This window comes from Rhinatrema bivittatum, chromosome 9 (assembly GCF_901001135.1).
Source record: "Rhinatrema bivittatum chromosome 9, aRhiBiv1.1, whole genome shotgun sequence".
Taxonomy (NCBI): domain Eukaryota; kingdom Metazoa; phylum Chordata; class Amphibia; order Gymnophiona; family Rhinatrematidae; genus Rhinatrema; species Rhinatrema bivittatum.
In genome coordinates, this window is record NC_042623.1 from 254,747,855 (window position 1) to 254,769,188 (window position 21,334).

Here is a 21,334-nt window from a genome sequence, read left to right on the forward strand (position 1 = left end):
TTGTATATAAATTCATACGAATGCTTGGGTTTTTAATTGCAATTTTTAGAATTTTTTTTAAAGAAAACATGAGAAAAATTCTTTGGCTCATTTTGGGATCATCCTCTTCGTGTTATTCCCCTCTAGATCTTGGATGAGTTTTGTAATGTGAAGTTCTGCATAGATGCCAGTCAACCAGATGTAGGCAGCTGGCTGAAGTATATCAAGTTTGCTGGATTCTACGAGCAGCACAATCTCGTTGCATGTCAGATAAATGATCAGGTATGTTGCAAGTATTTCCTCTTTTTTTTTTTCTCTCTAAGGGCTTTAAGGTTCCACTGAAGCTGGGGAACGAGCCACATTGGACCCTTCTGGCCTGTTTGCTGCTGTGCTAAAAAAGCCACGATCTCCTTTCTGAAGCTGTTATATGTCCCTCTGACTTTTTTTTTTCTTTTCTGGTTGCTGGCTATCTGAACACCATTTTTGCATCGTGTTTGATAAGTTATATGGCATTCTGTGAAACTATTCTTGCATGATTGCTTTTTCACATTGTTTTGCGGTTCAGTTTTAGCAATGAGATGTTGCCAGGTATAGATTAGTTTTTGGTGGAAACTGTAATAATTATGCCTTACAGTTCTAAATGGAAATAAAAGAATAAACTCAGTATATTAAGGCATCACAAATAGGAACATCTAAATTAGTTCAACTAGTTGTACATCATGAGTGTCTAGCACATATATTTCTTCTACTGTAAATGTTAGAATAAAATTGCAGAAAGGAACTTATTCGTAAAGGACATTATGCACAGCGATCTTAAATATATTCTGGGTTTTTATTTTCATCATTTTTCTCTGGGTTTGTTCATTATTGAATTCCGAAACGCAGTCTGTCCCAATAATTAAATATTGCCTTTTGCTGAAATATTTTCTGATTCTATATTTTTATGTTTGTTTTTTTTTTTTGGTCTGACTGATGAGGGAATGACAGGCAAACTGCTGCATCTAAACAAAGTTATAATTGAAACAGCAAAGGACAATGGTCCTTCCCCCCCCCCCCCCCCCTCTTTTCCATTTCAAATCTAATATGTAATTTATTAAACTGGGTAAATCACCAGACTGCAGGTGTGTAGGGGAATTTAGAAGATAATCTTCTGTGGGATTATTTGTTTAGCTAATGTTTGGGGAAACAATCATAAACAGAGATAGATGTAACTTCAAACCTGAACATGTTAGTTTTGTAGATAATGCCTAATTTATTTAGAGAAGCCATGTACAATGTGGTGTTGTCACTCATTGTCTGTCGCTATAGGACTGTGAACAATGGTTTCCCAAATTTGGAACAGAAACTGTGCTGAATGTTTTAGAAAAGTTGTACTACTTGAAAATGCAATCTTCTGTCTGGTGGTTTTCCTCTTATTTTGTTTTTATTAATTTTTAACATTTTTTTAAAAAGCTGCATGTTGAAGCAGAAACAAAACCAGTGTGAAATAGGGCATTTCAAGTTGTGATGCGCTCTGTACCATCTCTCACCTGCTCCCCTTCATTTCCCCCCAGAACCCTCTAAATTAGAGCACGCTAGCATTTATCAGAGTGGTATGGTGTAAAACAATTTCTGCAGATTTAAGGCGTGGTTTAATAAAAGGAAGACTAGTTTTAGATGGGAATGCAAAAAAAAAAAAAAATGCCCTGTAGACCAGGCCTCTGCTAAAACGCATTTAATAACATTTTAAGACTAGTTTTGGAGCTTGATGCCTTTTGATTTTTCATATTGCTTGTTCTAGGGGTCATTTAGGTTACCCGTTTAATTTGCTGCGTCTTTCAGATAAATAGTATGGTTGCCGTGCCAGTCCACGAGTGCATGGAAAGGTCAATAAACTAAAATAATTATGTAAGGAGATACCTTTGTATTGGACCAACTTAATATATTACTTGACTTGCCTTATAGAATTACACACCTTTCATCAGGTCAAAATCTGCTGTTTTTGTTTTTTTGACCTGATGAAGGGAGTGTAGAATCCAAACGAGAGTCAAGTAAAAAAGGTATTTCCTTCTGTAATCTCTTTTTGTATATTGAACTTTATTTCTGTGCTGTGCCTTTCAGGAAATACATTTGGAGAACTGTTAGAATCAGTGATGCGAAATGAATTGCTGGCAAACATTTCACCTCTGTGTTCAAATCTGTATACAGGCTAGAAAGGTTTGGCAGCACAATGCAAGAGAAAATTAATAATTTGTTTCCGTGTGATCTCTGGCTGCAGCCCTCGTGATGTTTGGTCACGAAAGCACATCTGCGGGGTGCTCCCGCAGTGATAACAACAACATTATTGCTGGGCAGAATAGTGCCAGATACCCGCAGCCATAAATACTCAAAAGTGGTGGGTTGAGGGCAGCCAAGGCAGGGAGGGCCTAGAGAGAGAGAGCACCAAGACGATGGAGCTCCAGAGCTTCTCCCGGTGTCTGTAGTTTCTCTCTCTCTCTCTCTCTCTCTCTCTCTCTCTCTCTCTCCTATAAGGAATCAGGACCTGCCAACTGGTGAATAAGTGCTGCTCATCACGTAATGAACACTCCCTTTCTGCCAGAGATTATTCACGCCTAGGCCAGGGACATGGAGACACTTGATCAGCGGTAATTGTTAGCCGCTAATTACTTCAGCTCACCTGTAAAACCTCCCAAGCAAACACTGGCCTGCACTTGAATTGGAAAAAGGGGATGGCTGCCAGGACTGTGATCCTCCTGCTGAGCCCAGGTTTCTCATGCTAAATACAAGGTGGCTTGAAAGACAGGTATGAGATTGCAGACAGCTGGGGGGAGATGCTTTAGATAACTTGATTGTCTAGCATCTAGTCAGCAGTCACTGTTAGGCAGAACCTTTTCTTTTAAGGACAAGAAAAGGGAAAGAAGAAAAAAAAAATCGCCCACTTTGTGTAGGTTTTGCCATTCTTAAGTTTAAGGTCAGGTTTCAGCCAGAGCTTCCTTCGTACAATTGTGTGGATGATGAACTGTGCTGAGATGAATGGCTCGATAAGACGAGGATGAAGTCAAAACATGTATTCTGGATGCTATTCACATTTCTTAGGCTGGGGGGGGGGGGGGAGAGCTGTACATTTTTATTGTGGTTAAGTAATGGTGTTATAAGATCTCTTCTTATTCTGTTGTGTTTAGCATATATCGTGCCACTTTTCTGGAGAAACCCTGTTGGAAAAGGAAAGTACAGAGGGTCAAGCTGCTTCTTTTCAGTACAAATAATGAAACCTATTAATATCTGATCATTTATTTGAACGCCACGTTTTTAGCTCACAAGTTCCCATGGTTGTTTTTTTTTTTTTTTTTGTTTTCTGAAGCTGCAAGAAGTTCTGTCTCCATGCAGGCATCTCTTTTTTTTTTTTAAACCTGTGAGCACTTAAGGATTTCAGTGGCCTCCTCCTCTGTTATTAGCCAGCTGGTCCGGGATTGGTGCCTTGGGGATTGTTAGAAAGCGTGGCAGTGGCGGGGGGGTGGCCTGTCAGCCAGGCCTGTGTTTCTGGGCCGCCCGGCTTTTAATCCAGATCCATGCCCTTGGTGCGAGAGTGAGCTACAGTAATCTGTAAAGAGGAAGTAACGCCAAGACTGCTGGCAGAGTGTGGTCAGGATTTAACACACACCCCCACTCCCCTCGGTAAAGTCCCCGAAATGGCCCTTAATTTGCCTTACCCTGCAGTGTTGTGTATCCACACGGAGCTCGCTTTCGCCCTCCAGCATTCTCCTGGAGGAAACTGCTGCCAGGAAATAATTTTTTTTTCCATTTATCATCTCGCAGTTTCTCCAGCCCCCAACAGCTTTGCTTGATATGTGGTCTAAAATTTGCTGTCAGTAGGAGAGCCTCTACTATAGGCAAAACATATGTCAGTGTCTGTGCTGGTGGGGTCGAGAAGTAATTGTAATGTTCTTAGACATCCTTAGATACCTGACATTTTTACAAAGTCTCTTTTTAACATGCAGAAGTTGCCACTGCTACAGATTTACTGCCCTCCTCTTTCCTCTGGCTGGGGGAGGAAAGCCAGCCTAGCCACCTCATATTATTCTGTCTGATATCATCCCTGCGTCTGAGGAGTGCTTCTAGGGATGCAAGCATTTATTTCTGATGCTATCGGAGCCTCTAATAAATCTAAGGTGTTTCATGAGTGAAGGTGGTAGACGTTAGTTTTGTTGATTTTTTTTTGGGGGGGGGGGGAGGGGGGAGAGGTTGCTGTTCATGCAGGTCTCTTCATTGGTTTAAATGTTGCATATGATATATAAAATTATAGAGACTGTTTGTTTGAGTAACTGGCTGTATAAAGGTGCGCCTGTACCCTCAGAAACACTGTGCGTTCATGAATTTACCTGGAATCCAGTACCAGACCTCGGCTTGTTTCTGAGACATCCACCTGGATTTCCCAAGGCCACCTTAAAACTTCTGGGGTGACACATTCAAAGTTTGTTCAGCGCTCCAGAGCCAGATAAGTAGGACTTATCTGCCTATCTTTTAGCCGCATAAAAAGTGGGCGGGCCGAGGGTGGATCAGGGCGGTGCTACTTATCTAATTAACTTAAACCGGATAAGTAGCGATATTCGCTCTTATCTGGTTAAGTTAATCGACTAAGTTAGACCAGCCATGAAGCTTTTATACAATTTATCCAGCTAAGTACCAGTTTGTGCGCGGCATGCCGCTGAATATCCCTTGCAACTTAGCCAGATATGGCTGAATATCGGGGCCCCTGAGCTTTTCCTTTCAAAACTCGCTTCCTTTCATCTGCATTTTTCTGTCGTAGAGCACAACACTGTCCCCCTCAGACTGCAAACTTTAGGGTTATGTTCTCTCCCGGCTTCTCTGTGCTCAACCAAAACACAGCTCAAGACGTGTTGTTCTTTCTGTATATCATCACCAGTATCCACCCCCCCTGTTTGTTTTCTGAACACATTGCCAAGACCTTTATTCATGCTTTTGTCCCCTCCCCGCCTTCTTAAGGTCTCCTGCCGAACTTTCTTTCTCTGTGGCAGCCTATTGAAACTTCAGCTTGTGCCACTTATCTTCCTCCTCCAGCCTCCTCCCGACCTTGTTTACTCCTCTTCTCACTACATTAGTTCTACATCCTGCTTCTGCATTCAGTTCAAACGTCTTCTCCCCTGCAAGGGCATTCAAATCAACACTGCAGCTCCATCGCTGCCTCCTTATCTCTTTTCTATCACCATTCTTGTGATCTTCGTGCATTGGGCAAGCTGCTCTTACCGCTGCTGTTCTCCATAGTGAATTGCGTCCTCTGCGACTTCTGTCTTGTGGCACTGTGGGTTACGGATAACTAACTTAATTCATGTTCTGCTTTTTGGCACCTCAAAGCAGATTACATTCAGGTACCAGAGGCCAGGGCCCTGGTTTCCTGCGGCAGGTTTTCCAAGATTTTTGCGGCAAGAGTTGGCAAATTCTGGGGCAGAATTCCATGGCAATTAACTGGCAGATTTGCATAATTTTCCATAAAGATTCACATCTCTACTATCCTGATAAAAATTCAATTTTTAAAATTGAAAAGCATTCATTTTATTTGTTTTTTAAACAATGTTTAATCCATACACAAATACAACCAAATACAGAAATAAACAAAGTAAAGACACATTATACAAACTTTACTGTAAAAAGTCACTTTTGTTTTGAATTGAAATACAGAGCAAGCATCCTTTTTCTTTTTATATTTTCTTGAGAAAGTCCTTGTCTCTCAGACTATATAATCTTATGTATGCTGAAAATACCCTCTGTATTAGTAGTTTATTATGCTGTTAAATACACAGAAAAATATGTGCACATATTTTGGATACATTGTAACAGACACAAAAAGGGGTTGAATTAATATGTTTAAACTTTTAGCAATAGTGCAAGTCATCGAAGCTTCTATGAATTGAAATTTAATGCCCTCTCTGCCACCTGTGGGACACCAGCAGTTGCAGACTTTCAAAAAACATATCCAAGTCTTTGTAGCAGGTATATGATCATGTATGCAGATGGAAGAACCTTTGTCTAAAAATGCAATTTTAAAGGGACATCACTTCATTTAGGAATTATATTAAAATAAGATAAGAATTTAAGAGGTCTTTGAGGGTTCAAACATTCTGACTGCTTTCTCTTTCCACTCTAACTTCACTTCCTCTCCTCTTCACTCTGGGACAGGAGGAAGGGGGTGAGGGAACAACAGAAGGAGAGAGTTCCCAAGCAGGCTTTTTCAGAGGGGAATGGGTGAAACAGGAGCAAAGAGAGAGAAAGAGAAAGCAGACACTGAAGGCAGGCACCCTGTAACTTTCAGGAATGTTGATTCTGTGGCAGATTGTCAATTATATGGCAACAAGTTAATTATGTGGTTTCTCCCGGATCTTATGGCTGATTGTTGTATTTTACTTTTTTCTGCTTCCTGCCTCTGTTGTTACTTTAACCGTATGTATATTGCTTTCTGGGTAATACAACATGTCACCCTTTCACTAGTAGCTTCAGTTGTCTTTATTTGTACATATGAAACACTATACCTGGAATGGCCTTCCTGAGTTAGTGCATCTGGTCATATTTAAGTCTTTCCTAAACATGCACCTCTTTGAGATTGCTTTTTGATCTTAGCCTTCCTACTTTTAAACATGTTTTCTGTAATATTTACATGATTAGTAGAAATAAATTCGTCTTGATTGTGAATCTCAGCTAGATTGTAAGCTCCATGGTGCAGGGGCCTTCTTGTACTGTGCTGCATATACCTACTAGCACTAAAGAACTATTAAGTAGTACTAATTAATAAATTGGTAATGTCAGTCAAATTAGCATGCATGTTTGAAGAATGAGATTATTCATATTTTCATTCAGAGTTGGTTTTAAGTTTATTTTTATGTTTGAAAAGAATCAGTATGTGCCAAGGACAGAATGATATATTTTCTATCCACAATTAAAAACATGAAAATTTTGGATCAGATACCATCTAAGATGTATATTTTCCACAGATACTTGGTGAATGTAGTGGCTTTTTGATCTGCAGAAGACTGCATGCCACAGATCATGATCAGCTAGCTTAAACATACAGTGCAGAATTAACAATTGCATGATATTTATTCTTCTTGCATGATTGTTATTCTGAAAACATTTTTAGGGTTGTCTCCATAGGTGTTGATTCATTTCATGGAGGAATATGGGGAAAGAATCTGGAATCTATAGCACTTAAGCCAAATCTTCAGGCAAGGTTGCCTGAAGAAGTGGGCAAGAGAGAAGACATTTGCCAACCCGCCTGCTAATAACGAATAGCTTTTTATAACTTTTTATTTCTATGGTTTTCTTTCTGTTTATCCCTGTTTCTTTTTGTTATTCCCCCCAGCCCCCTGCAAAATTATTCTGTGGGCACTCAGCATGCCAAAACGTTTTAAAACCGACATACAGAAACCTGCAATAAAACCGGCGTAAAATGGTGCCGAGTTCCTTATTGGTTGATAGAAGTGCTCTAAACAGGCCGATGGTATGGTTGGTGGTGCATAGATGTCCATCTGTTTTCTTGGAAACTCCTACTTGCAGGTAAATAAAAAGCAGCTTCTTCCAGGGCCATTTTGTCAGTGCTGGGTAGTGGTAGGCAAGCTCTGGGCTAGGAGTTGTTGTAGGTGATGGTGGTTCGGTTGCAATTGCTGAGTGGTGTCTTTTGTGCTGCTTGTTTTCCCCTTACTGTTTCCTATCCTTTTGAGTTCTTGAGTAGAGCGCTTCTTCTGATATTTTGTTGGTCTGTGACTGTCTGACTTTTTGTGCACTTTTGTGTTTAGGTTCCTGAAAGAGTGGAGTGGGTGTTTGCAGCTATGGAGAGAATGGAGTGTGACAAGAGAGGAAGCAGATGAGCATGACAGGCAGGCGAGTGGTAATAGAGGGGATAATAGGAGGAGTGTGGTAGAAGAGTGTAGCCGGGGAGGGGGTGATAGGATGGGAAGAGACTAGCATGAATGAGGTAGAGGGCGCAATTAGAGAGGGGAAGAAATGAAGGTGAGTGGAGGGGTCAGAGCAGGGGAAGGAGACCAGGTAATGAGTACTGTTCAGGGAGGTAGGGACCCACACCAGTGATGAGCAAGTGGGAACCAGAGGCCAATAGCTGGAGGAGAAGCAGCATAAACATGATATAGGCTTCACGGAGGAAGAGAAGGCATGGGACGGTGGGACTGTGAGAAGACATCCTCGAAGAACAAGAGGAAGATCTGGGAGAGCATTGCCAAGGATATTAGCAGCCTCTCGGTGATAACTAGGGCAGTGGACACCAGGCTGGACACCAGGTTGGATGTCAAGCTCAAACTGGCACTGATTGAGAAGTCCAAGCACCAACACGGAGGAGACCCACCATGTGATGTGCAGCTGATGCCGATGGTGGACCTGGTCGGGGGTACCTTTCAGCTGGTCTCTTTTGCTGTTGTCCATACTGGTGGCACTGATACGGCTGCAGCAGGAGCAGGTGAGTATGGCAAGAAATGTGTCTACAGGATGGCCGAGAGGGACAGAAGGATGTAATAGTTTCTCAGTGCTTAGCTCTGATAGGTCTTTTTATTTTTTCCAGGTGATCACTGGCCAGTGGATGCAGAGGAGGCCTGCCGCAGTGGACACAGCCAAAGAGAACCAGCCAGCATTTTTGGATACAGCCTCAGGAACAACAGAACAACCCAGTCTGCAGCTGCTAAGCAAGACACTGGCACCTGATACACAAGAAGCCTATCAGATGGTTGAGCTCCATTTTACGTGGCCAGGCACATTCATGAAAGACATCCTGGATGCACCACCAATGCCTGGCAGTAGTGGGGGTAGTAATGGGGCTCCAGATCTCCACACCCACCAACAGAAATTCCATTCGGCGTTGATGCAATGGCAGACCTTATAGCTATGGAACTGGTTACGAGGCAGGAACTCATCAAGGTCAGACTGACGGCAGGATGGATGTTGAGATGAAGCACATGAGGAAAGAAATACACCGGCTTTGTAGAGAGTCGCAACAGTCTGCCAGGGAGTGTGTTGTCGGATCGAGTTAGAGCTTCGTTCAATGTCCTTGTCGGGTCCCGCGAAGCCTTGACTATGCAGGAATGAACAGGACACTTAGCTGTACAATTGGGCTCGTTCCCCCCCCCCCCCCCCCCCAGGAGGCCAGAAAACCTTCTAATTCTAAAGCCACGGAATGTAGCAACCCCCCATGCAGAGCCAGAACATATATAATGTTCAAGCCTGCAGATTGCCCTCTCGATTTGGACATATCGCCCCCATATTAAAGACTCTTCATTGGCTACCCATTTAGTATTGCATACAATATAAAACTCTTTCTATGAGTCATAATGCTCTTAATGACTTTTCATATGGGAGTAATTTGCTACTGAGACTCTATAGACCTGTAGCAAACCTAAGATCTGAAGAACCGTGTCCATTGGAGGTGCTCGGTTTTAAGCGCATCCGTCTTGTTGAGTCCAGAGAACATATGCTGTTGATTGCTGGAGCCCTACTCTGGAATCTAGTGGTGGTTTCTTTCCAGAAACAAGCATCCAGGAAAAACGTTTAATTTAAATAAATGGGTCTTTAGTTCTTTTTTTAGCCTTTGAGTAAGAGCTGGGTGTAAATCATTAGTTCAAACTGCATCATCAACACTGGTCCTTGTCAGATCATTGCTGAACTTATTTGCACAGTTTGCGATGAAGATGTTCTGCTTTCTTATTTTTAATTTTGCATTATTGGTTTGGGCAATTTTTTATTTTGTGTACATGTAAAATTTGTTATGCTTGTAACTCTTTGTAAGCCATCCAGAACATAAGATAGAATGGCCTAAAATTTTTTTAAATAAATAATTACTTTCTTCAAAAGCTTGCTGAAACAGCCATGTTTTTAAAAACCTTCAGGTCAGGTGGTATTCTGAGCTGCTCGGGCATTTTATTTTATTTTATCTGGACGCAGTTCCCGACTTCACCTAGATTGGGCTAGCAGGACACTTGGAATCACCAAGAAGTCTTTATTGATTGATTATAATGTGTGATGTGGAGTGTAGAGATGTCCCCAGCCATAATGCATCATCACTATTAATTATCTTATGCATAAGAGTATGGTATTGGATCCAGAACTGAACAGGCAGCTAGTGTAACATTGATAATAATGGAATGATGGCGTTACCTCGGTGTTCTGGTTAATATTCTGGTGGCAGAGGTCTGCAAGAACTGCAGAGATTTCAATTGGCCAGTAAGCCAAGAAGAAGAGACTTACAGTAGTCCAGTCCAGAAAACAAGAGAGACTGAAGCACTGTTCTGAAGTCTTCTGGTTCAAGTTAAGGGTTTTAAGCATCCTTAATTTGTAGTATCCTGTTTTTACCAGGTTGTGCATATGACACGTCATGCCCAACCTTCTGTTAAACAACACACCCAAGAGCATGTACTACCGACGAGATTACGATTTTATGTCCGTTGAAACTAAAGGGTGGAAGTTCCCCTATCATTGCCTGTCTAGTCAATACAATTATCTCCGTTTTTGAAATATTTAATGATAGTTTGTTGTAAAATATCCACTTTTGAATAGCAGAGAGAGATATTGCCAGATAATTAAATACCCTGGCGACAGAGTTCTTGATAGGTAACAAAAACTGGATATCAGTGAATATACTGTAATTCAGCACTAGTCCTCCTAGTAACTTACATAGGGGCACAACATATATATTAAAAAGAGAGGCTGAGCATGACGAACCCTGAGGAACCCCAGTTCTTATTGGCACTCAGTTGGAGCCATTGTTGCGTATCCTCACTTGCTAAGTAAGGTTGGATAAGAATGCATTAAACTATATAAGGACGGGGCCAGTTGTTCCAAACTCCTCCAGGCGTGCATTAAAGATGGGGTGATCAACCATGTCCAAAGAAGCCAGCAGGTCAAGAAGGATCAGTAAATAACTTTGGCCACTATTAAATCCACGCCAGATGGTATCCGATATAGAGAGGAGCAATGTTTCTGTGCTCTGGCTTCCCCTAAACCCACATTGTTTGGGGTATAGTCATTGATTATCTTCTAGATATATCTGTTAACTGCTTTTTCTACAATTTCGGTAGAAGGTAGAAATGGGCTGATAGTTTGCAAAGGCAGAAGAATCATTAGAGAAATATTTCAGCAAAGGGTGAACAGAAGCTGTTTTAATAGACTCTGGCAGAAAGCCTTCACTCGGTGACAAGTTGATAATTTTTGTTAGGGTGATATTTCCTTGCGTAATATCTTTAGTGCATTTGCTGAGATGGGACTCAGGGCGCACTAGGATGAGTTTGTATTAGTGATAATCTGTTGTGTTTCGTTATCTGATTTAAGGCGAAGTATTCCCAGCTTACATCGGGGGGTCTGGTGGATTCTTGTAATTTCGGCACGGGGTTGCTGTCAATTTGTTTTTAAAAGGATTCTAGGACCTCATTACATTTGCTGGGGGACAATTCCGGCTGAAATTCATTCCCAGATATGGATGTAGTAAGGGATTTTACTGTTGTATATTAAAACTGGCTGCATGAATTCTTTGTAGGAAATATTGTTTCTTTGTAGAACTGGTGCTTCTATTCCATCTCTTCCTTCTGATGCAGATGCTTCGCCCACCCCATTGCTTGCCCCCCTCCCAAAGCTAGTTACCCCTACGTGAGGCTGGAAGCACTGGGATTGCATAGCACAGGAAAATGGGGCCCCAGTGTGGGCTCTGGGTGGGGGGCAGGGTGTCTGCCTGGGGTGGAGAAGGGGCAATTTATTGAATGTTTAGCAAGTGGGGATGCCTGGACCTGGCGGCAGGCTTATTTTTCCAGGTAAAAAGTATTTGTTGAGGTTGGGGTGGGGGTGGGAGTGTGGGGTTTCTGGCCCAGCGAGGCATTGTGACTGGTGGTGGTGGTGGTGGTGGTGGGGGGGGGGGATGGGTGTCAGGCCGGGAGGCCCACGACTTGCTTTTTTTTTTTGGTGCATTACTTACCTGGATTTCTTTGTACATAAACATGTAAGTAGCTAGTTATCGGCCACATTTAATGAATGGCTGGTTAGGGTTTTAGTTAGCCGGCTACATATAGCCAGATAACTTTAAACAAGTATATATACAGTGGGATGTTTATCCCACTGAATATACAAGGCAAGTTATCTGGCTAGTCAGATAGCTTGCCTGCTACCAGTCTACTGAACTTGGACCTCAGGGTATAATAAAAACACATTTAAATTAGAACAAATTAATAACAAAACCCCCCCCCCAGGTAGATGGCCACAGTGTATATTTAAAAAACATAAGAAATTGCCATACTGGGTCAGACCAAGTGTCCATCAAGCCTAGCATCCTGTTTCCAACAGTGGCCAATCCAGGCCATAAGAACCTGGCAAGTACCCAAAAACTAAGAAGATCCCATGCTACTGATGCCAGTAAGAGCAGTGGCTATTCCCTAAGTCAACTTGATTATTAGCAGTTAATGGACTTCTCCTCCAAGAACTTATCCAAACTATTTTTAAACCCAGCTACACTAACTGCACTAACCACATCCTCTGGCAACAAATTCCAGAGTTTAATTGTGCATTGAGTGAAAAAAGAATTTTCTCCAATTTTAAATGTGCTACTTGTTAACTTCATGGAGTGCCCTCTAGTCCTTCTATTATCCGAAAGAGTAAATAACCGATTCACATCTACCCATTCTAGACCTCTCATGATTTTAAACACCTCTATCATATCCCCCCTCAGCCATCTCTTCTCCAAGCTGAACAGCCCTAACTTCTTCAGACTTTCCTCATAGGGCAGCTGTTCCATCCCCTTTATCATTTTGGTTGCCCTTCTCTGTACCTTCTCCATCGCAACTATATCTTTTTTTGAGATGTGCTGACCAAAATTGTATACAGAATTCAAGGTGCGGTCTCACAATGGAGCGATACAGAGGCATTATGACATTTTCCGTTTTATTAACCATTCCCTTCCTATAAATTCCTAACATTCTGTTTGCTTTTTTGACTGCTGCAGCACACTGAGCCGACGATTTTAAAGTATTATCCACTATGATGCCTAGATCTTGTTCCTGGGTGGTAGCTCCTAATATGGAATCTAACATCGTGTAACTACAGCAAGAGTTATTTTTCCCTATATGCAACACCTTTCACTTGTCTACATTAAATTTCATCTGCCACGTCCATTCCCAATCTTCCAGTGTCACAGGGTCATCTTGCAATTTATCACAATCTGCTTGTGATTTAACTACTCTCAATAATTTTGTATCTGCCAATTTGATTACCTTACTCATTGTATTCCTTTCCAGATCATTTATAAATATATTGAAAAGAACCGGTCCAAGTATAGATCCCTGAGGCACTCAACTGTTTACCCTTTTCCACTGAGAAAATTGACCATTTATACCTACTCTCTGTTTCCTGTCTTTTAACCAGTTTGTAATCCACGAAAGGACATCGCCTCATATCCTATGACTTTTCAGTTTTCTTAGAAGCCTCTCATGAGGGACTTTGTCAAATGCCTTCTGAAAATCCAAATACACTACATCAACTGGCTCACCTTTATCCACATGCTTATTGATCCACTTCAGATAAATGAAACAGATTTGTGAGGCAAGACTTCCCTTGGGTAAATCCATGTTGAATGTGTTCCATTAAACCATGTCTTTCTATATTGATCTTTAGAATAGTTTCCACTATTTTTCCTGCCATTGAAGTCAGGCTCACTGGTCTATAGTTTCCCGGATTGCCTCTGGAGCCCTTTTTAAATATTGGGGTTACATTGGCTACCTTACAGATTTTAACTAATAGATGTGAAATTTCATTTTTCAGTTCCTTCAGAACCCTGGGATGCATATCATCCAGTCCAGGTGATTTACTACTCTTTAGTTTGTCAATCTGGCCTATTACATTTTATTTTATTTTATTTATTTGGCAGTTTTTATATACCGATGAACGCTGGGAACATCTCATCGGTTCACATTAAAACAAAAATCAGCAACGAATGCTTTACAGTGTACATCTTCCAGGCTCAGTGATTTGATTCAGTTCATCCGACTCATCACAGTTGAAAACCATCTCCAGAACCTGTATCTCCCCAACATCCTCATTAGTAAACACGGAAGCAAAGAATTCATTTAGTCTTTCTGCAATGGCCTTATCTTCCCTCAGAGCCCCTTTAACCCCTCTGTCATCTAACCGTAAAACCGACCCTCACAGGTTTCTTGCTTCGGATATATATTTTTTAAAGTTTTTATTATGATATTTTGCCTCTACGGTCAACTTCATTTCAAATTCTCTCTTCGCCTGTCTTATCAGTATTTTACACTTATCTTGACACTGCTTATGCTTTTTCCTATTTTCTTCAGATGGATCCTTCTTTAGATTTTTGGCATTCATTTTCCCTGGGGTTTGCGCCAATCTGAGAAGAGCTGAATGTTGGAGTTAGAACCCTTATCTCTTCTACACAACTCTCCACTCTCATGTATTGAATTGTGAAATATCCACTGCCCGTGGGCCTTTCTGTCAGTGTCTTGAACCAGGACGGCCTGCTCCTCTTGGACCCTCCTTTCTTCTTCGGTGATAGTGTCTTCTTTTTTCCTCTCTCTTCCCTCTCTCTTCTTTGCTCTGAAGCTTCTGCCACTCTGATTCTTCGGCTCGCCCATAAAAAACAAACAAACAACGTAATCCATGTTTTCTGCAGAGAAAAGAGAAGCATCTATACATAGCAAGACAATAGATGAAAATGGCCACCAGAAATGTGACTTAAGTTTTACTCCTCCCTGACCCTGGTGTTAAACTTTCTGTGTTAAAAAAAAACATGCACTAAAATGTCTCCTTGCTAACGCGGCTCTCTGCATTGCCCTGTAATAGCCAATTCCTTCATTTGCATGCATCTGCAATGAGTTTCTTAGCTTGGTATTTTTGGTGCTGAAACCCATGTTACATGGCTGAGTAAGGTTAGGCCCAAAAGGCCTGCATTAAAACCAGAGTGAAAACCTGTAGGTAGGCCCAGTGTGGCTCATTACATCCACCCCATAGACTTTAAACAGTCCACAGGCTCAATATAAATCCTCATGCATCTTGAGTAAAGTGTGACAGGAAAACTTGAAAGGTCTTCTCACACTCGTTGCCCTTGAACTCAGGAATCCTCTTCTCCCACTTTGAAAGAAATTCTCAGATAGTTGCTTGGTGAAACACTTCCTCCTGGACAAACGTCCTACCCCTGATATCTGGGAATAGCAACCCTCCTGGAACAGCTCTTAGAGTTTCTTCTGGAAGTCCCTCCACTGCAAGAGAGAGAATACTTCTCCCAATGGAGAGGAAAGGTAAATCTCCTTTCTGCTCATGGAGCTAAGGAGAGCTACAGGCCTTACTGCTTCTCCCTTCAACAACAAACTCCTCCCACTGACGCTCATAGTCACGTTTATGGATGTTGACCAATGACTCATCCTGTTGGGGTTGGACCCTTACTGTCACTCAACACCTTAGAGTACATGTTGAGGGCTTCTCATTGCTGAAAGTTTCCATATTCTACTGCAAACAGTAAAGCCTTGTCAATGTTACAATAATTAACCAGGAATCTTCTGTGCTTGTTTAATGTATACTTGCTTTCTATCACAGTTTTGTCTCCTTCACCTCACTTGGGAGTCCATTCTATGTATCCAGTATCTTTTCCATTAAGAAATATTTCCTGATGTTGCTACTGAGTCTACCCCCTTGGATCCTGATACTGTGATCTCTGGATATAAAGAATTGTATCCTGTAAAAAAAGGTTTGCTTCTTGTGCATTATTAATTTCTTTGAGGTACTCAAACACTCAACATTAGAAATTTTACCATAAATGATTAAGGACCTTCATACCTTGGGTTAATGCATTGCTTTAGCTTGTTAAGCAACGCCACTGTTGCCTGCCCAGAAATACTTTAATCACTGGTCCATAATACTTTGCATGTCAATTTTTAAAGAATTTTTATGCACTTTTTTAAAGTTTCTAAAAAATGTTTTATCTTATATAGTAGACTCTGGTGTCGCAAATTGTCACTGACCATTTCTTGGGGCAAAAGAGAGTGAGGAATGATCAGCATCAGAGAGCAAGAAACGGTCAGTGACAATTTGCGACACCAGAGTACTATATAAGATAAAACATTTTTTAGAAACTTTAAAAAAAACTTAAGAGCATAAAAAATTCTTAAAATATTGACATATAAAGTATTATGGACCAATGATTAAGTCACTTGAAAGTGCATGGTTTGGAGGCAGATGGCTTCCAAGGATACCTGTAGAACAGATAAGATAGAATAACCCAACAGCGAGGCTGTGGTAATGATTGAAGTATCCCAAAGGGATTTAAATAAAGATCACACAAATATGAATGACTCCAAACTGCCTGTATCATGTGCTGGTAAGCAGGTTGTGACTACAAAGAGAAATGAAAGTGCAAATACAAAACATACTTTAAAATGTCCATATGCGAATGTCAGAAGTCTGAAAAAATAAGGTTGGAGAGTTAGAATGTATAGCATTATACCAGGACATAGACATAATAGGCGTCTCAGAAACATGGTGGAAGGAGGATAACCGATGGGACCCTCGGCTATCAGGGTATAAATTATATTGACAGGACAGGGCAAACTGATGGAAGGGTGGCATAGAGCCAAGGAGGGTAAAAATCCTACAAGAAACAAAATGCACTATGGAATCTTTATGGATAGAAATTCCATGTGTGATGGATAAGCATATAGCAGTAGCTATATACTACCATCCTCTTGGTCAAGATGAAACAGACTGAGAAATGCTAGCAGAAATTAGAATGGAAAATTAAAATTAGCCACATAATAATGGGGGACTTGAAGTACCCCAGTATTGATTGGGTCAGTGTCTCCTCAGGATCTGCTGGAGAGGCTACGTTTCTGGATGCCAGAAATGACTGCTTCAGGGAGCAGCTGGTCCTAGAGCTGACAAAAGGGGCCAACTACTTTCGAGTTAGTCCTCAGTGAAATGTAGGCCTTGTGGCAAGGGGTTATGGGGAGACGGGCCTCCTTAGCAATAGTGATCAGAATGCAATCCAATTTGACAGGATCACTGGAGGAAGGACATTAAAAGGGAACTTTAAAAGGGGAGACTATAATAGAATGAGGAAATTAGAAAGAAATGAGAGAGCAATTGAAAAGTTTGGCATGAAGTATGGACGTTTTTTAAAAATACCACCCTGAAAGCCCAGATAAAATGTATTCCGTGCATTAAAAAAAAACAAGTTGAAGGAAGACAAAACGGTTGCCAGCATGCTTTAATGATTATGTGAAAAAGGCAGTTGAATCCAAAAAGGGCATTTTTGGAAAAAGTGGAAAGCAGACCCTAGTGAGTACAATAGACAAATTGCATAGGTACTGGCAAATTAGATCTAAAACAGAAAGTGAGGCAGAGCAGGCCAGCGGTTGGGCCGGGCGGCAGAGGAGGAGGAGGAGGATGCAACCCGAGGCACTGCTGCTCTCCTCCTCCTAGGAGAAAAGGGGATTACAAGAAGGAAGGGGTAGAAGAGAGAGAGGGGTGTGAGCGCAAGGGAAGAGAGAGAGAGAGGGATCGAGGGGGGGGGGGCAGGGAGACAGAGGATATAGAGAATGGGGAGACTTAGGTTGCTTTGGCTTCCCAACCGAAAGGGCAATCTGCTGCCCTTGCAATCTGTGGCGACTGATCTGTAACTTACTAAAACAGCCAAAATACCCGCAGGCTAGAGGAGAGTCAAAAGGGCCCATCTGGGAAACTATAGATCGGCAAACCGGACATAGCTGCCAGGCAACATGTTACAGACTATTCTTATAAACAGAATTGCTGGCCATGCAGCTAAACATAGCTTAATGGAGAAGAGTCCACATGAGTTTAGCAAAGGGAAGTCTTGCTTTACAAACCTTAGATTTTGGGTTTTTTTTTGTTAAAGCTAAGCCGGTTGATATGACGTATTTGGATTTTCAGATTGCATTTGGCAGTGCCGCACGAGAGACTCATCAGGAATGAATGTCATGGGATAGGAGGCAGTTTCCCATTGTGGATTGGTAACTGGTTAGGAAACAGGAGGGTAGGACAAAATGATCAGGCGTCCAAATGGAGAGAGGTGTCTTTAGTTGAAGTGCCCTAGGGACCTTTGCTGTTTAAAATATTATTCCCTTTTCCAGAACATTTATGAATGGGGGAAGTGATCAGATTTGCAGATGACATGAAATTGTTCAAAGTTAAAATAGCAACAAATTGTGAGGAGCTGCCGATGGCTCTTGCGAGGCTGGATTGGGCATCCGAGTGGCAGATGAAAGTTAACATGGAAAACTTCAAACTGATTCCCATAGGGAAAAATAGTCCCAGCTATAGGTACACAATGCTGGGGAAAAGGACCGTGGAGACCTTGTGGACAATACATTGCGGGGCAGATTTTTAAAGGAGCGCGCATGGGGTACATTTGTGTGCGCTACCCGGCGCGCACTAATGTACACCCGATTTTATAACATGCGCGCGATTTTATAACATGCGAAATTGGAGCGCCTCGAAGGGAACTTTCCTTTCACTGCCCACCCACCACCCAGCCCTACCTAATTCCGCCCCCCCCCCCCCTTTGTTCTCTAAGTTATGCCTGCCGGCCGCGCGAACCTCCGGCATGGCCGCCGCGCCAGAGGACTCAGGACCGCCCCCGGACCGGTGCCATGCCCACGACCCGCCCCTTTTTCAAAGCCACGGGACCTACTCGCATCCCGGGGCTTGCGTGCGCTGCCGAGCCTATGCAAAATAGGCTCGGCGCGCGCAGGGGCAGGTTTTCGGGGGTCACGCGCATAACCCTTTGAAAATCTACCTCTGTGGTGACAGTCAAAAAAGCAAATGGAATGTTAGGAATGTAACACCCCCTTGACTGCTTACCTTCCAGGGATGTCCCGGGACTAACCTGGCGGGAACCCACCTAGAGCAGACTCCATCAGTCCTCACGTTCTTGGAGACTGGTGGCTCCTCCTGGGGAAGAAGGAAGTGTGATTTCCCCTCCCTTCACCCCTGGAAACAAATGGGACTGTGAACAAGGTTGGCAGGATGTACAAATATATACATGTTTATTGGGCTATACATGCATGTACATTTGTACATGACTAATAGGATGTCAAACAGCACACTTATCTACTTGTGGTTAAGAGTCTACACAACTATATGCATTTCTACAAGGTAGCAAGAATATTTAGTATTTGGCAATTTTGGGGTTGTTGGCGCCCACAGTATACCACCGAATAGAATAGAAGGGACCTCTTGCATTCCTGCTTACTCGAGTATTATTATCCTTCCCCCTTTATCCCAAGTCTCATCCATGGGAAAAGATGCAACTGGGCTGGAGGGCGGTGTTGGCCTGGGGGGGGGTTCCGCTGTATCTAAACAGTCTTCTTCCGCTCCGCTGAAAGGTCCGTTTCGGGACCCGACTCCACCTCCCGGTCTGCTGCTGGGTTCTATGCCTTCCTGGGGGACCTGACTCCACCTTCCAGATCTGTCACTGGGTCCCCTCACTCAAGCGGAGGGGGGGACCACTCCACCTCCAGGCTTGCTGCTGTCTTTCAGTTCTCCTCCCTCAATAGGAAGGTTTTCTCTGACTTGGGTTTACAGTTCCACTAAGCTCATGGCTGTTTTAGCCTTCAGTAGTTCTGGCTCTCCACAGTCTCAGCTTTTAAGGATTAGAGTTTGCTTCCTGGGACTATTTTCCAGTACATTTCTCATAAATCCCTTTCTCAGTCATAGTTCTGTAATTTAGGAGTTTGAATCCTCTGTTTTTTTAGTGATATTTCCTACAAAATTACCAGCAGAAGTCCAAGGGGCTGTCACATGCAAATCCCCTACCTGAATCTCTGCCTCAACTATTCAATGGTCATTTAAGTACCTTCACAGTAAGGGGTCTGATGATCTTTCAGATAATGCTAAAACAAAGTGACAAATTTAAATCTAATTGGGAAAGTACTTTTCCTGTTGTCATAAATGTGGTTAACTCAACTAGCAAGGTGGAGTTTAAAATAGGTTTGGACAAGCTCCTGGAGGAAAAGTCCAAAGAATATTATTAGCCAGGTAGGCTAGGAAAAGCCATTGCTATCTCTGGGAGCTAGTAAAAAGATCTGCCGGGTACTTATGACCTAGATTGACCACTGTTTTAAGGCAGAATACTGGGTTTGATGGACTGTGGTCTGGCCAAACTTAGCATTTCTTATGTGCTTATGTACATATTCAGGTCCGTAAGTCTCATTTCAAAGGATTTTTGGTGTAGACCCCACACCATCTTGGTATATTTTCTCTGCATGCATCCATGTTGTGGCCAGCAGCAGGAGTAGTTCATACAAAGTCAGCTCATCTTTTTCTTCTAAAAGGGATCAGACAAGGAGACATTACTGTTGAGCACATGATGGAGGAGTTCAAACCTAGCTACCACTCAAGAAAAAGATCTAGGCATCATAGTGGATAATACTTTAAAATCGTCGGCTCAGTGTGCTGCAGCAGTCAAAAAAACAAACAGAATGTTAGGAATTATTAGGGAGGGAATAGTTAATAAAACAGAAAATGTCATAATGCCTCTGTATCACTCCATGGTGAGATTGCACCTTGAATACTGTGTACAATTCTGGTCGCCGCATCTCAAAAAAGATATAGTTGCGATGGAGAAGGTACAGAGAAGGCAACCAAAATGATAAAGGGGATGGAACAGCTCCCCTATGAGGAAAGGCTGAAGAGGTTAGGGCTGCAGCTTGGAGAAGAGACGGCTGAGGGGGGATATGATAGAGGTCTTTAAGATCATGAGAGGTCTTGAACGAGTAGATGTGAATCGATTATTTCCACTTTCGAATAATAGAAGGACTAGGGGGCATTCCATGAAGTTAGCAAGTAGCACATTTAAGACTAATCGGAGAAAATTCTTTTTCACTCAACGCACAATAAAGCTCTGGAATTTGTTGCCAGAGGATGTGGTTAGTGCAGTTAGTGTAGCTGGGTTCAAAAAAGGTTTGGATAAGTTCTTGGAGGAGAAGTCCATTAATGGCTATTAATCAATTATACTTAGGGAATAGCCACTGCTATTAATTGCATCAGTAGCATGGGTTCTTCTTAGTGTTTGGGTAATTGCCAGGTTCTTGTGGCCTGATTTGGCCTCTGTTGGAAACAGAATGCTGGGCTTGATGGACCCTTGGTCTGACCCAGCATGGCAATTTCTTATGTTCTTATGTAGCGGACCCGCCAGTACATCTCTGAGCTCCCTCAGTATCCTGGGATGAACCTCATCCAGCCCCATGGCCTTGTCCACTTTCAGTTTGCCTAGCTCTTCCCATACATTCTCTTCTGTAAACGGAGTTTCATCTACTCCATCCCCATCTACGGTCTTGTCAACCAGCAACAGTCCTTC

At 42.3% G+C, this 21,334-nt stretch overlaps 1 protein-coding gene across 10 annotated transcripts in view; it reads left to right on the forward strand.

Moving 5' to 3' along the window:
• The window catches only part of MECOM (MDS1 and EVI1 complex locus), an 881,649-nt gene that overhangs the window by 725,370 nt on the left and 134,945 nt on the right, over nt 1-21,334 (forward strand). For 9 of the 10 annotated variants that reach the window (XM_029616015.1, XM_029616016.1, XM_029616018.1 and 6 more), the window contains one exon: nt 127-261. In XM_029616015.1, coding sequence (XP_029471875.1) covers nt 127-261 — 135 coding nt within the window. Of the gene's footprint in view, nt 1-126; nt 262-7,362; nt 7,525-21,334 lie in introns of those variants that run through there. The other variant, XM_029616020.1, reaches the window with a different exon arrangement.